General features: G+C 38.5%; 2 protein-coding genes across 2 annotated transcripts; one reads left to right on the top strand and one right to left on the bottom strand.

The window, feature by feature from the left end:
* Positions 1 to 1,489: 1,489 nt before the first annotated feature.
* Positions 1,490 to 8,016, top strand: LOC106318095 (myosin-2). Its single transcript, XM_013755946.1, has 24 exons — positions 1,490 to 1,652; positions 1,870 to 1,887; positions 1,933 to 2,463; positions 2,768 to 2,869; positions 2,967 to 3,110; positions 3,197 to 3,347; positions 3,463 to 3,490; positions 3,578 to 3,746; positions 3,834 to 3,897; positions 4,017 to 4,030; positions 4,120 to 4,204; positions 4,353 to 4,456; positions 4,546 to 4,684; positions 4,764 to 4,882; positions 4,974 to 5,126; positions 5,224 to 5,313; positions 5,396 to 5,473; positions 5,605 to 5,763; positions 5,872 to 6,057; positions 6,141 to 6,482; positions 6,569 to 6,812; positions 6,895 to 7,010; positions 7,084 to 7,296; positions 7,373 to 8,016. Exons 3-24 carry the CDS (start codon positions 2,008 to 2,010, stop codon positions 7,844 to 7,846), a joined length of 3,630 nt encoding a protein of 1,209 aa, XP_013611400.1. The 5' UTR covers positions 1,490 to 1,652; positions 1,870 to 1,887; positions 1,933 to 2,007; the 3' UTR covers positions 7,847 to 8,016.
* LOC106318096 (chlorophyll a-b binding protein 13, chloroplastic) lies at positions 7,987 to 9,150 on the bottom strand. Its single transcript, XM_013755947.1, has 3 exons — positions 8,891 to 9,150; positions 8,622 to 8,783; positions 7,987 to 8,557 (listed from the first exon to the last, which is right to left on the bottom strand). The coding sequence occupies exons 1-3, from the start codon at positions 9,014 to 9,016 to the stop codon at positions 8,048 to 8,050; spliced, it is 798 nt and encodes a 265-aa protein (XP_013611401.1). The 5' UTR covers positions 9,017 to 9,150; the 3' UTR covers positions 7,987 to 8,047.
* Positions 9,151 to 12,175: the final 3,025 nt, after the last annotated feature.

Below are 12,175 nucleotides of genomic sequence, written 5' to 3'. Positions count from 1 at the left end.
GGGTTTAGGATTTAGGGTTTAGGGTTTAGGATTTAGGGTTTAGGGTTTAGGGTTTAGGGTTTAGAGTTGGGGAGTGGGGCTTTGGGATAAGATTTCAAATTTTAAAAAATAAAAAAAATTTAAATTTTTCAAAAGATAAAATGCTATTTCGGTCATTTTAGTTTTTGAGGGCTATTTTTGTGACATAAACTTAGAAATGTGCTATTTTGGAGATTTGCCCTTTTATTAACTTAATTAGTAAAAAATTTCCTACATATCTATTTGATGAGGAGGCCTCATAGTTAATGATTTTGTAACGTTCCGACCACCCACAACTAATGGGTCACCCACGTCCGTTCGCTCGGCCCGTGGGTCTCATTCTATCTGACGGGCGGTGCGTTAATTTTTCAAGGTCCGAAAGTCTTATTTACTGACCCTGCAATTATCATAGACCTTTCCCCGTGACTCACACATTATCGCGAATCACTTTCCGATATGTTATCCATCCTTCTACTACGTTAGCTCAATCACGTTTAATTCTGCAGTTCTAAACGGATGCGTGGCGGAAAATGTAATCGCACCTTTAATGACATAGGTAGCCAAATCAATCCACTTAATTTTTTTTATATATTACAACTGGGAATGTTTATAGATTTGATATTACCTATTTGTTGAAGATTCAGTTACTTCAGTGTGAAAGGGGATACCATTTTTTTTTTTTTTTGAAAAACAGGGGGTACGTTTTTTTACCCGGGGGGGAGGGGGGTATCAAGGGCGTTATGTGCGATGCAGATGACAGCAGCAATATTATTTTGTAAATGAGTCTTTTAATTTTATTAACTTAATTAGTAAATTTTTTTCTAGATATCTATTTGATGAGGAGGCCTCATAGTTAATGATTTTGTAACGCTCCGACCGTCTACAACTAATGGATCACCCACGCCCGTTCATTCGGCCCGTGGATCATTATTCCACCTGACGGACGGTGCGTTAATTTTTCAAGGTTCGAAAGTTTTATTTACTGACCATGCAATTATCATAGACCTTTCCCCATGACTTACACAGTATCGCGAATCACTTTCCGATAGGTAATCCATCCTCCCACTATTTTAACTCAATCACGTTTAATTCTAGAGTTCTAAACGGATGCGTGACAGAAAATGTACATCGCACTTTGATGACATATGTAGCCAAATCAATCCACTTGATTTTTTCTATATATCACAACTCGGAATGTTACAGATTTGGTATTAAGTTAACTACCATAAGGATTGATTTGTTGAAGATTCACTTACTCCAGTGTGAGGGGGGATACCATTTTTTTTTGAAAAACAGGGGGGGGGGGGGGAGGGGTACATTCACAAGAGCGTTATGTGTGATGCAGATGACAGCAGCAACGTTATTTTCGCGAACAACGTTCTTACGAATATATAAATATTTAATCAAGTCATTAAAGTATAATTCAAATTGGACCATCTTTTGTCTGAACAACCAAAAAAAAAAAAAAAAAAAAAAAAAAACGGAAAAAATTTGAAATTTGTTTGTTGGTCGAAGAAGAAGAGAGGATTTATTTGATTGCTCTTTCCAATAGAAAAAGCAAAAGTTGCAGAGAAAAAACAATATCATCATTTTCTGAGAAGAAGAGAGAATATTAGGGTTTACAATTTTGTCAGGAAAGAATTCGTTTTCTCCCCTTTTCAAATCATTTTCTCTTCATCGTTCGTGCAAGGGACCAGGTTTTTGTTGATCTCCCGTTTAGTCAAAATCTTTTTTTTTTTTTTTTTTTTTTAATTCCAAATGTCTTAACAGAAATGGAGGAGCCCTCGAGATTTTGCAATTTACTTGAGAGAGATTGTGCGCTGAAATTCTTGTTGTTTATTTTTTAAATAGGCTGTGTTTCCCAAGAAGGTTAACGACGTTCCTCGTTCACTGCACCTGTTTGTGAAATTTAGGGTTTATGAAGCGTAGATTGCGTGGAGTGCTTGTCGATTAAACTTTTTGGTGATTCGTGTTTTGGGGAGGGGGGCAATGATGTTATCGGCGTCGCTAGCGAAAAGCTCGCTAGAGGAGATGCTCGAGTCTCTCCGGCAGAAAGATGAGTGCCAACAACAGCAGCCTCGAGATATCCCTCCGGCGCTTCCTTCTCGCCCTAACTCCAGGGCTCGTCTTCCTTCCTCTCGCCGCTCGCTTCCGGCCAACTTTAGTGTTTCTAGCGTCACTGAAGATCAGAATCAGAACGGGAGTGTTGCTTCTTCTAGGCAGCCTGAACCGGAAGGGAAGCCGCGGAAAGAGAAGGATTTAAGAGTTAAGAGGAAGAGTTTCGGAAGCAAGAAGATGAGGAGGACTGGTCCTAGCTCAGAGTCTCCTTACGCTGCAGAGAAAGAGGAAGATGTAAAGGTGGCTGCTGCTGCTGCTGCTAAGGTCAGTCCCGTGGAGGAGCAGAAACCTGAGTGGAACGATAATGTTGACTATTTCATTAAGAAGGTAGGTACATACATGATTCTTCTGTCTCTTGGTTGTCCTTTGTTTTTAAATTTAGTGTGTTCATCTCAGAGTCAGAGGTTAGGGCTGAGAGATCAGGAATGAGTCTTTAGTGTAACTTGAGCAGTGAGGTTTTGAACTTTGTCATAACAAAAGCCTGTTCTCAGAATGTTTTGTGGAAGCATATATGATGAAGAGGCCCAATACGTTTTCTCTTGGTAGATAGCTTGCTTAGAGGTGTCCTAGTTGTGTTTACTTTTCTACCTTAGAAATGAGATCTAGAACTTTGTTTTGTTTTTTGTTCCAGAAACTTCGAGTTTGGTGCCGGGTTGCAAATGGGCAGTGGCAGCTGGGGAAGATACAGTCTACTGCGGCTGATACGTCTCTTGTTATGTTGTCCACTGCAAATGTAAGTTTATTTGTAACCTTGTTGCACTTTCCATATGAAATTTAAAAGTTTCTGCCTTCTGACTATCCAAATCTTGTGATCTTTGTTGCTACCAAAGGTTGTGGAAGTGTCTACTGAAGATCTCTTTCCTGCAAACCCAGATATTCTGGAAGGTGTTGAAAACCTTATACAGCTTAGCTATTTAAATGAACCCTCTGTTCTTTTTAACCTTCGTGTCAGATACTCGCAAGACGTTATTTATGTGAGTTTACTACTGCTAATAATTCTTTGACTCTTTTGATTTCTTGTGATTTTTCATAGCTAACTTGGCGTTTTTTTTTACCGTAGAGCAAAGCAGGACCAGTGTTGATTGCGGTCAATCCGTTCAAGAATGTTGATATATACGGAGATGATTTCATCTCAGCTTATCAGAAGAAGGCTGTGGATGCTCCTCATGTATATGCTGTGGCAGGTGCAGCTTATGATGAGATGATGAGCGGTGAGGGGACACATTTATAATCACGCTTTTTTTTGTATTTACATGACTTCAGTAATCCTAATCGGTCTTCCACTGGGTAATCTGGCACTTACATTTTGAACCTTTCTACATGCAGAAGAGAAGAATCAGTCTATTATTATAAGGTACGAGTAGCTTTGTATATTTCTGGATTATTTTGAATACATGAGGTGTTTTTTTTTTCTGGTATTTACATCAAAATTGTTCTGCAGTGGAGAAAGTGGAGCTGGGAAAACTGAGACTGCGAAATTTGCAATGCAGTATTTGGCAGCTCTTGGTGGAGGCAGCTGTGGAGTAGAGTATGAAATTCTCAAGACAACTTGCATTCTCGAAGCTTTTGGAAATGCTAAAACATCAAGAAATGCTAACTCTAGCAGATTTGTGAGTTGTAGTTTTCTCCATTCCTTATTTGGTCAAGTTATTATCATGTAAATTGAGAAGTTGATCGTTAGATCTTAACTGGCGCAGGGTAAACTCATAGAAATTCATTTTAGTGCAATGGGAAAGATATGTGGAGCCAAACTTGAAACTTGTGAGTATACTCTAACCATACAGACATTGTTTATCATATTGTTTGTATTGGGAGCTCACTTGTTTCTTTTGTCTCTCTCTCCATGTTTTGCATAACTACTCTTTGTTTAATGCGCACAGTTCTGCTAGAGAAGGTAACTTTGTTTCCATTGAGAATCTTTTTTCATCTGACTTTCACTACTCAGCCATCGGTCACTAACTGGCAGTAGTATCCTTTGACCAGTCAAGAGTGGTTCAGCTGTGCAATGGCGAAAGATCCTACCACATATTTTATGAGTTTTGTGCAGGTGCTTCGCCTGTTCTCAAAGGTAACATTACAAACTGAAATCTCCGAAATTTAACACTGTTTATCTTTCTTTAGAAATGCCTTGCTGAAGTAGAAATACAAACAGACTTCAAATATTTGCTTACTTTGTCTTGTGGCTAAACTATCGTTACAATGATTCTTTTTTGTAGAGAGCTTGAAGCTTAAAACAGCAAGTGAGTATACTTACCTAAACCAGAGTGATTGCTTGACCATCGACCGTGTTGATGATGCTCAGAAATTTCGCAAGCTACTTGTAATCTTTCTGTTTTTCTTTCCCCTGCTTGCTTCTGATTCCATTGTTAAGATGCCAAAGTTTTATTATGGTTTTCTCTTCTTTTGTAGGAAGCTTTTGACATTGTTCAAATCCCTAAAGAACATCAGGAGCGTGTGTTTGCATTGCTTGCGGCGGTGTTGTGGCTAGGGAATGTATCTTTCCGAGTTACTGACAACGAAAATCATGTGGAGGTGGTCGCAGATGAAGGTAGAATCTCTTTATCTTAATTCATCAAAAACAGTGACTTGGTGATGCTTTCTTGACACTTGGCTGCTATTTCTTACAGCTGTCACCAATGCCGCTATGTTAATGGGGTGCAACTCAGAAGAGCTTATGGTGGTTTTGTCTACCCGTAAACTTCAAGCTGGTACAGATCGTATTTCAAAAAAACTGACGTTGCGGCAGGTACCGTCTAATAGTCATAAGCTTGATTCTTATATACATGTACATCGATCATAAGGTACTGTATAAATTTCTGGACTGTTTTTACCTGCAGGCAACGAACATGAGGGATGGAATAGCAAAATTTATTTATGCAAGCCTTTTCGACTGGCTTGTTGAGCAAATAAACATTGCATTAGAAGTCGGTAAATCACTCACAGGGAGATCTATAAGCATCCTTGATATATATGGGTTTGAATCATTTAAGGTTAGTAGTACCCATACATGTTTTAGATTTCTTATTACTATCGTTCTCTTTGAACTCCTGACTCCTGAGACGATGATTTGTTTCTCTATGATTTCAGAATAATAGCTTTGAACAATTCTGTATAAACTATGCAAATGAAAGGTTGCAGCAACACTTCAACCGGCATTTATTTAAACTTGAACAAGAGGTGATTTGTTTTGGTCTAAATGATATGATAGTGTGTGCTTTCTGCTATACTGTTCCATTCAATATTGTTCTTCTCTGTTCAGGAATATGAAGAGGATGGAATTGATTGGACCAAGGTCGAATTTGTAGACAATCAAGAGTGCTTAGATCTAATTGAAAAGGTAATCAGTGTCCACTTTTGTTTTATTTGCTTCAAGAAGGAAAGAGATATATTACTAGTTTGCTCTATGTTATAAGGACGTTTTCTGCATGTTTTAAAAAGTAATCTCTTGCATATGTCTTGCCTGTGCAGAAACCCATTGGTTTATTGACCCTACTAGACGAGGAATCAAATTTTCCGAAAGCAACTGATTTGACCTTTGCAAACAAGCTCAAGCAACATTTGAAGACCAACTCTTGCTTCAAAGGAGAGAGAGGTCGAGCCTTCAGAGTTAATCATTATGCTGGAGAGGTCAGTTGATCCCCTTAGATCAAAAACTAGTCTCTACATCCTGATTGTGTACAGCTTTTCTTGTACTTATGGGGGTTGTTCTTTGAATGAATATTTTTTTGCTTGCAGGTTCTCTACGATACAAATGGGTTTTTGGAAAAGAACAGGGATCCGTTGCCTGCTGATCTTATCAATCTTTTATCATCATGCGACTGCCAGTTGCTGAAATTGTTTTCTACTAAAATGCGTGGCAAATCTCAGAAGCCGCTTATGTTATCAGACTCCACAAATCAAACTGTTGGGACTAAGTTCAAGGTAAAAAGGCTTGAATGATGCAGTTTTGCAATCTTTCTCAACTCACGTTGCATCCCCTCATATGGTTATTTATCTCTTTACAGGGTCAACTTTTCAAGTTGATGAACAAGTTGGAAAACACAAGCCCTCACTTCATTAGATGCATAAAGCCAAACTCGAAGCAGCTTCCCAGAGTTTATGAAGAGGATCTTGTCCTACAACAGCTTAGATGTTGTGGCGTGTTGGAGGTTGTTAGAATATCAAGATCTGGATATCCTACACGTTTGACACATCAAGAGTTTGCAGGAAGATATGGGTTCCTGTTGTCAGACAAAAAGGTCTCTCAGGATCCTTTGAGCGTATCAATCGCTGTTCTGAAACAGTACGAACTTCATCCAGAAATGTATCAAGTTGGCTATACAAAACTGTACCTTCGAACTGGGCAAGTAAGTAGTTCTTTACGCAGAGATATAGAGGCTAATTCCTGATCTTGTACAATTCTTATGCGCCTGAACTTCAATTTTTTTTACAGATTGGTGTCTTTGAAGATAGGAGAAAGAAAGTTCTCTACGGCATAGTGGGCTTACAAAAGCATCTCCGTGGTCACTTGTCTCGTGAATACTTCCAAAATATGAGAAACGGAGCATTGGTACTTCAGTCATATGTACGAGGTCAAAATGCTCGAAGAAGGTTTGACGTTGAAGCAAAGATCCATGCGGAGTCTGTTTCTGAAGCAGGTGCAGGAGAGTTGACTGCAGTCATAAACTTGCAATCTGGTATCTTATTTGCTTAACTAGAGATTTTGGTTGTCATATTTGGAATATGGATCTTAATGCTCATCATTCGTCTCTTTTGCAGCTGTTCGTGGATGGTTGGCTCGGAAAAGATTCAACATTATGCAAATACAGAAAGAACTTGTCGATGTGACGACTAAATCAAAGAGGAAAGCTGGCAGGAGGATTTCAGAAGACAAGGTACTTACTATCAAAAGAAAGATTGTACACTTCTGAATCAAACACTTTTAACATTCTCTCGTTTGTGATGTAGGATTTGCCGGTGGAGCGGTTCCAAGTTCAACAATCAGCTATGTCTGATCTCCAGAAGCGGGTTTTGAAATCTGAAGAAGCTTTAGTGCAGAAGGAAGAAGAAAACACAGCATTGAGAGATCAGTTGAGACAATTTGAGGAGAGATGGTCAGAGTATGAAATAAAGATGAAGTCGATGGAGGACACTTGGCAAAAACAAATGTCATCGTTGCAGGTTAGTTCCTCATCCTTGACTGATTCAAGACACAAACATAAAATAAAGATTAAGAAGTGTTTCCTTTTTCTCTCAGATGAGTCTTGCTGCTGCTCGAAAGAGTCTAGCTACAGAAAACAATACAGGTCAAGCAGGAGGAAGACAAGACGCATCGATGTCACCTTTCGGCTATGACTCGGAGGACACAATGTCTACTGGAACTCCCGGAGTGAGAACTCCCACAACTAAGTTCAGCAACGGGAACACTCCAGAACTCAGAATCAGAGAGCTCAACGGAAGTCTGAACGCTGTTAATCATCTCGCAAGAGAGTTTGATCAAAGGAGACTCAATTTCGACGAAGATGCTAGAGCTATCATGGAGGTGAAAGGTGGACCGCAGGCAACTCCAAACGGGCAGCAACAGCAGCAACATCCAGAGGATGAGTTCAAGAGATTGAAGCTAAGATTTGAGACATGGAAGAAAGATTACAAAGCTAGATTAAGAGAGACTAAAGCAAGACTCCATAGTGATAAAGGTCGCCACCGGAAATGGTGGGGCAAAAGAGGCTAAGGGGTTTTCCACCACTCGCTTAGGGTTTGTTGTATTAGTAAAACACAATCACAAGATCATTGTAGATTCAGCTGAGAGACATGTATTTGTTTTGGAACTTTTTTTCTGTGCATAGCAAATAGAGTGTTGTAATTTGCAGAGGAACAAGAAAGGTTATGTTCATATCATTTCAAAAGGATTACATTTTAAGACTTAAAAAAATCAAGCACCAGGTACAAACTTTGTTGCAAAAGCCCAAGCATTGTTAGCAACAGGGTTATCAAGATGGTCAAGGAGATTCTCTAAAGGACCCTTTCCTGTAACAATGGCTTGAACAAAGAAGCCAAACATTGAGAACATAGCCAACCTTCCATTCTTGATTTCCTTCACCTTAAGCTCGGCGAAAGTAACCGGATCATCCGCGAGACCCAGCGGGTCAAAGTATTGCCCGCCCGGGTACAAGTCATTGCCTTCACCAACACCATCAAGACCGTTGATGCGGAAACCTTCAACTAATCCCATTAGGATAACTTGGAAGCCAAGGACGGCTAAAATGCTTTGGGCGTGGACTAGGTTTGGGTTGCCTAAGTAGTCCAAACCGCCTTCAGAGAAGATTTGTGAACCGGCTTTGAACCAGACCGGCTCTTTGAAGTCCACACGGACCCATTTCTGAAGAACTTCAGGGGTTATGCAACCTAATGCTCCCAACATTGCCCATCTCCCATGGATCACCTGTAACATGGTGATTAGTGATTAGTGTTTACCCAATTGAGTGAGTGAGAGTTAAGAGTCTAACCTCAAGAGCTCTGTTCTTGGCAAAGGCTTCAGGGTCTGCGGATAAACCAGCGGTGTCCCAACCATAGTCTCCGGGAAACTCTCCGGTGAGGTAAGACGGGGTTTGGACGGAAAACGGTCCTAAGTACTTAACTCTGTCTGGTCCGTACCAAAGATCATTCCCCTTCACATGTCAAGTTTAAAAAGAAAAAGAAAATCAGACACCAACTTAATAGCATAGATGGAAACTCTTAAACTTAAACAAGAGATTTAGGACAAAAAGAAACAAACCATAGTATACTTGGGAGATCCGAGAGAGACAGCATCACGAAGAGGGTTGAAGGTGGAGCCTTTAGTCTGTCCAAGAAATGGTGTTGGGGTCAGAACACTGCTTGAGCTCATGAATGTTGAAGCCATTGAGTCTCTCTAGGATTTTGAGCGTTTGTTTTCTCTTTGTGGTGTCGTTCTTCTTCTTTGCTGGTTTGGTGGAGAATTGATCTAAGGGAGTTTGAGTTTTAAAGCGAGTGTTTTGTGGATGAGAAGAGACGGGAGAATCAGAGATGGGATATTGATAGAGTTAGATGCTGGGATTAGCCAATCAGGAAACAGTTTTGGATTTGAAGAATCTCTAACTCAATCTCTTTTTTTATCCATATTTTGTTTTTTTTTTTTTTTTTTTTTTTTATAACTCTGGTATCTGGGCAGCCACATTCCAAACTATCCCCGTAGGGGGTCCAGCGCCCCAACGGAAGGGATGTTAAATCCGCTGGGCCGGGGCTCGAACTCGTGATGGCGGGCACCTCAGCCGAGGTTCCTATACCACCAAACCACGAGGCCCGGTTAAAACTGTATAGGTTGAACTTTTTATAGTGACTGGGCTCACCCCGAAGGGCCACCTCGCCAGAAACCGTATCCCACGTTCAGTACTGGCCGTAGCTCACCTAACGCAGGGGTTTTTTAGCTAACCCAGTTCCACCCCGCTATCCCCGAGTATCGAACTGCCGACCTCGGGTAGTCGTGTGTGAGAAACATTCAGTACTGCCGCTAGGCCATATTTTGTTTTTTTTGTCTTTTCCCCTTAAATTTTTAACCTTTTTACGAAAAAAGTAACTGCGTCTTCCCCTTGGCCCTTGTCTTTGGATTATACATTTAGTTTGACAAGCATATTATTCAACTTCTTAAATTATACTCGCTCAAATGTCCGCTAGTTCTTCCGACATTTCAGACTTGCATGAAACAAAATAAATCAAGCCTTTGTTAGCTCCAAAAGCTTGGCAATTTTTATTTTATATTTTTGAACTAAAAACCTTGGCAATTAATGATGCAAGATAGACTATATAGAGTGATTGTATATAAATTCAGAGTAATATACCTGAAAGATTTAACCACATCTTTTGTCTTTCTTTGGCCATTGAATATTCTTCTATAACAAATACAGTATATGAGTTTGCGGCGATGGATGTGCATGCAATCAAACAAGTATTAGAAGTGTATCAGTATCACTCCACACACTCAGTTCTTGGAAACAAAAGTAACAGTTGTAGATAGGTGGAAGCGAAGCGGATATCCGGGTTCTTAGAGGTAGTCATGATCCGATCGTTTCGTTCGAATAATCAGTTATCCGATTCGATTCGATCCGTAACCACCCATATATTTGGTATCCCGGATATTCAGTGTCTCGAATACCCATATATTGGCTACACATACATTCATTTCTTAAGTAATTATGTTGGCTAAAATCATATATATACGGTTGAACTGGTTCCTTAAAGGTCATTGATTATATAAGTTTCTTTTCTGGACAACACATAGTTACCTTATAATCTAAAATTGCATCACACATATTCATATATTTTAAAATATAAAAATTTAAATATATTTAAATTTGAAATAATTAATTCTGATTTATAATATACACATATTCATATATCTTACAATATATTTTAATTTTAAAATATAAACTGTTAAAAATATTTAAATGTGAAATAATTAATTTTGATTTATAATATAGAAATATTGTAAGTCAGAATATTTATAAATAAATAAATGTATTTTTATTTGATAAAAATACATTGATGACAATTAGCTAAAACAAGTTAAACAAACGGGTTAAATAAAGATATTCAAGTTAGAATTATCTGATATCTCTAAAAATAGAGTTCAAATAACAAAAATCAATTCTATACACAAATTTAAACATAAATCATATAGAAAATGTTAATATATATAATTATGGATAAAATTTATATGTTTCATTATATTAAAAAATGATATAGAACCTCATTTGAAAATCTGGAAAGAGGTTCTATTTATTGTCGAAACACATTGAAGATTAGTATGAATATGATCGAAATACCTAAGTTAAACAAGATTCCTGTTTGAAAAAATATTAATTCGAGTCAAAAGTTTGAATCAATTTTTTTAACAATATCATCAGGCTTTATGTGGGATTTTATCAGGTTAACCAATATTGGATCGCATGTTAGTGGTAGGTTTTTGGGCTTTTAAAGAATTTTCTCTAAGTTATTTATATATCAGATTTTAACTAATTCCAGACCGGATATATACGAATCACCAGATTTACCGGTTCACATACAGGCTGGATCAGATATGAAAACGTTGTTAAAACTATTATAAACCTTATAAATATATACTATTAAATTATCCAAAAATCTACCTAGTAAATTTTATGTTTCACTAATTCATACAAAATATACATAAAATATAAAGATGACATTGTAATACAAAATCTCAAATAAGCTAGTTTTAAACAAAAATTCATTTACTTTTTCGATATTATACAAATTTGCAACTGTTATAAATCAATTGATGGATGTCAATAACCGGCCCGGTCCATAAACCGGCCCATCCGCAGGAGAGAGAGAGAGGAGAGAGAGAGGAGAGAGAGTCGGCCTATTGAGGAGAGAGAGAGAGGCGGCCACATTCATGTGTTTCCTTTTCCTTGTATGATTAGGATTTCCATTCTTTGTAATCTTTCCATATTATGTATTAGTAGTCTTTCCTAATCCTAGTTGATTTAGGTTTTGGATACTTTCCTTTTTACTTATCTTGTAATTCCCTATATGAAGGAAACACTTATTCATTAATGAAATACAGAAACATTCAGCTCTAAATCTATTGTTTCACAACACGTTATCAACACGATAGTCCCTAAACACCCTGAACCTAAAAACCTAATCGAAAAACTCCTAAACCTAAAACCTAGCCGGCGACCTTGAACCCTAACCCGACGAACTCTAATCTGTTCTTGCAAGCGTTCAAGCTCGTGTTTATCCGATCAGCCTCAACCCTAAGGTGTTTCTGATACTAGACGAACACAACCTCAGCTCCATCCATTCTCAGCTTGCATCCCGGACAGCTACAGCTCGCATTCCCCGATCAGCCAGCTCGCAACCCGACATCGATCAGCTCGTGTGACTTCAACTCCAGCTCGTTCCAGCTCGCGTCCGTTCGAGGTTCTCTTGGTGGTCCGGTTTCTACAATCTGCAAACAAAAGGTAACCCTAATTCTAAGAACATGAGAATTGAATTTGGATTGTTTGTAAAGATTAAAACA

This window comes from Brassica oleracea, chromosome C9 (genome assembly GCF_000695525.1).
Source record: "Brassica oleracea var. oleracea cultivar TO1000 chromosome C9, BOL, whole genome shotgun sequence".
Taxonomy (NCBI): domain Eukaryota; kingdom Viridiplantae; phylum Streptophyta; class Magnoliopsida; order Brassicales; family Brassicaceae; genus Brassica; species Brassica oleracea.
The sequence above is the reverse complement of the archived record's forward strand: the minus strand, read 5'-3'. Positions and strand labels throughout refer to the sequence as shown.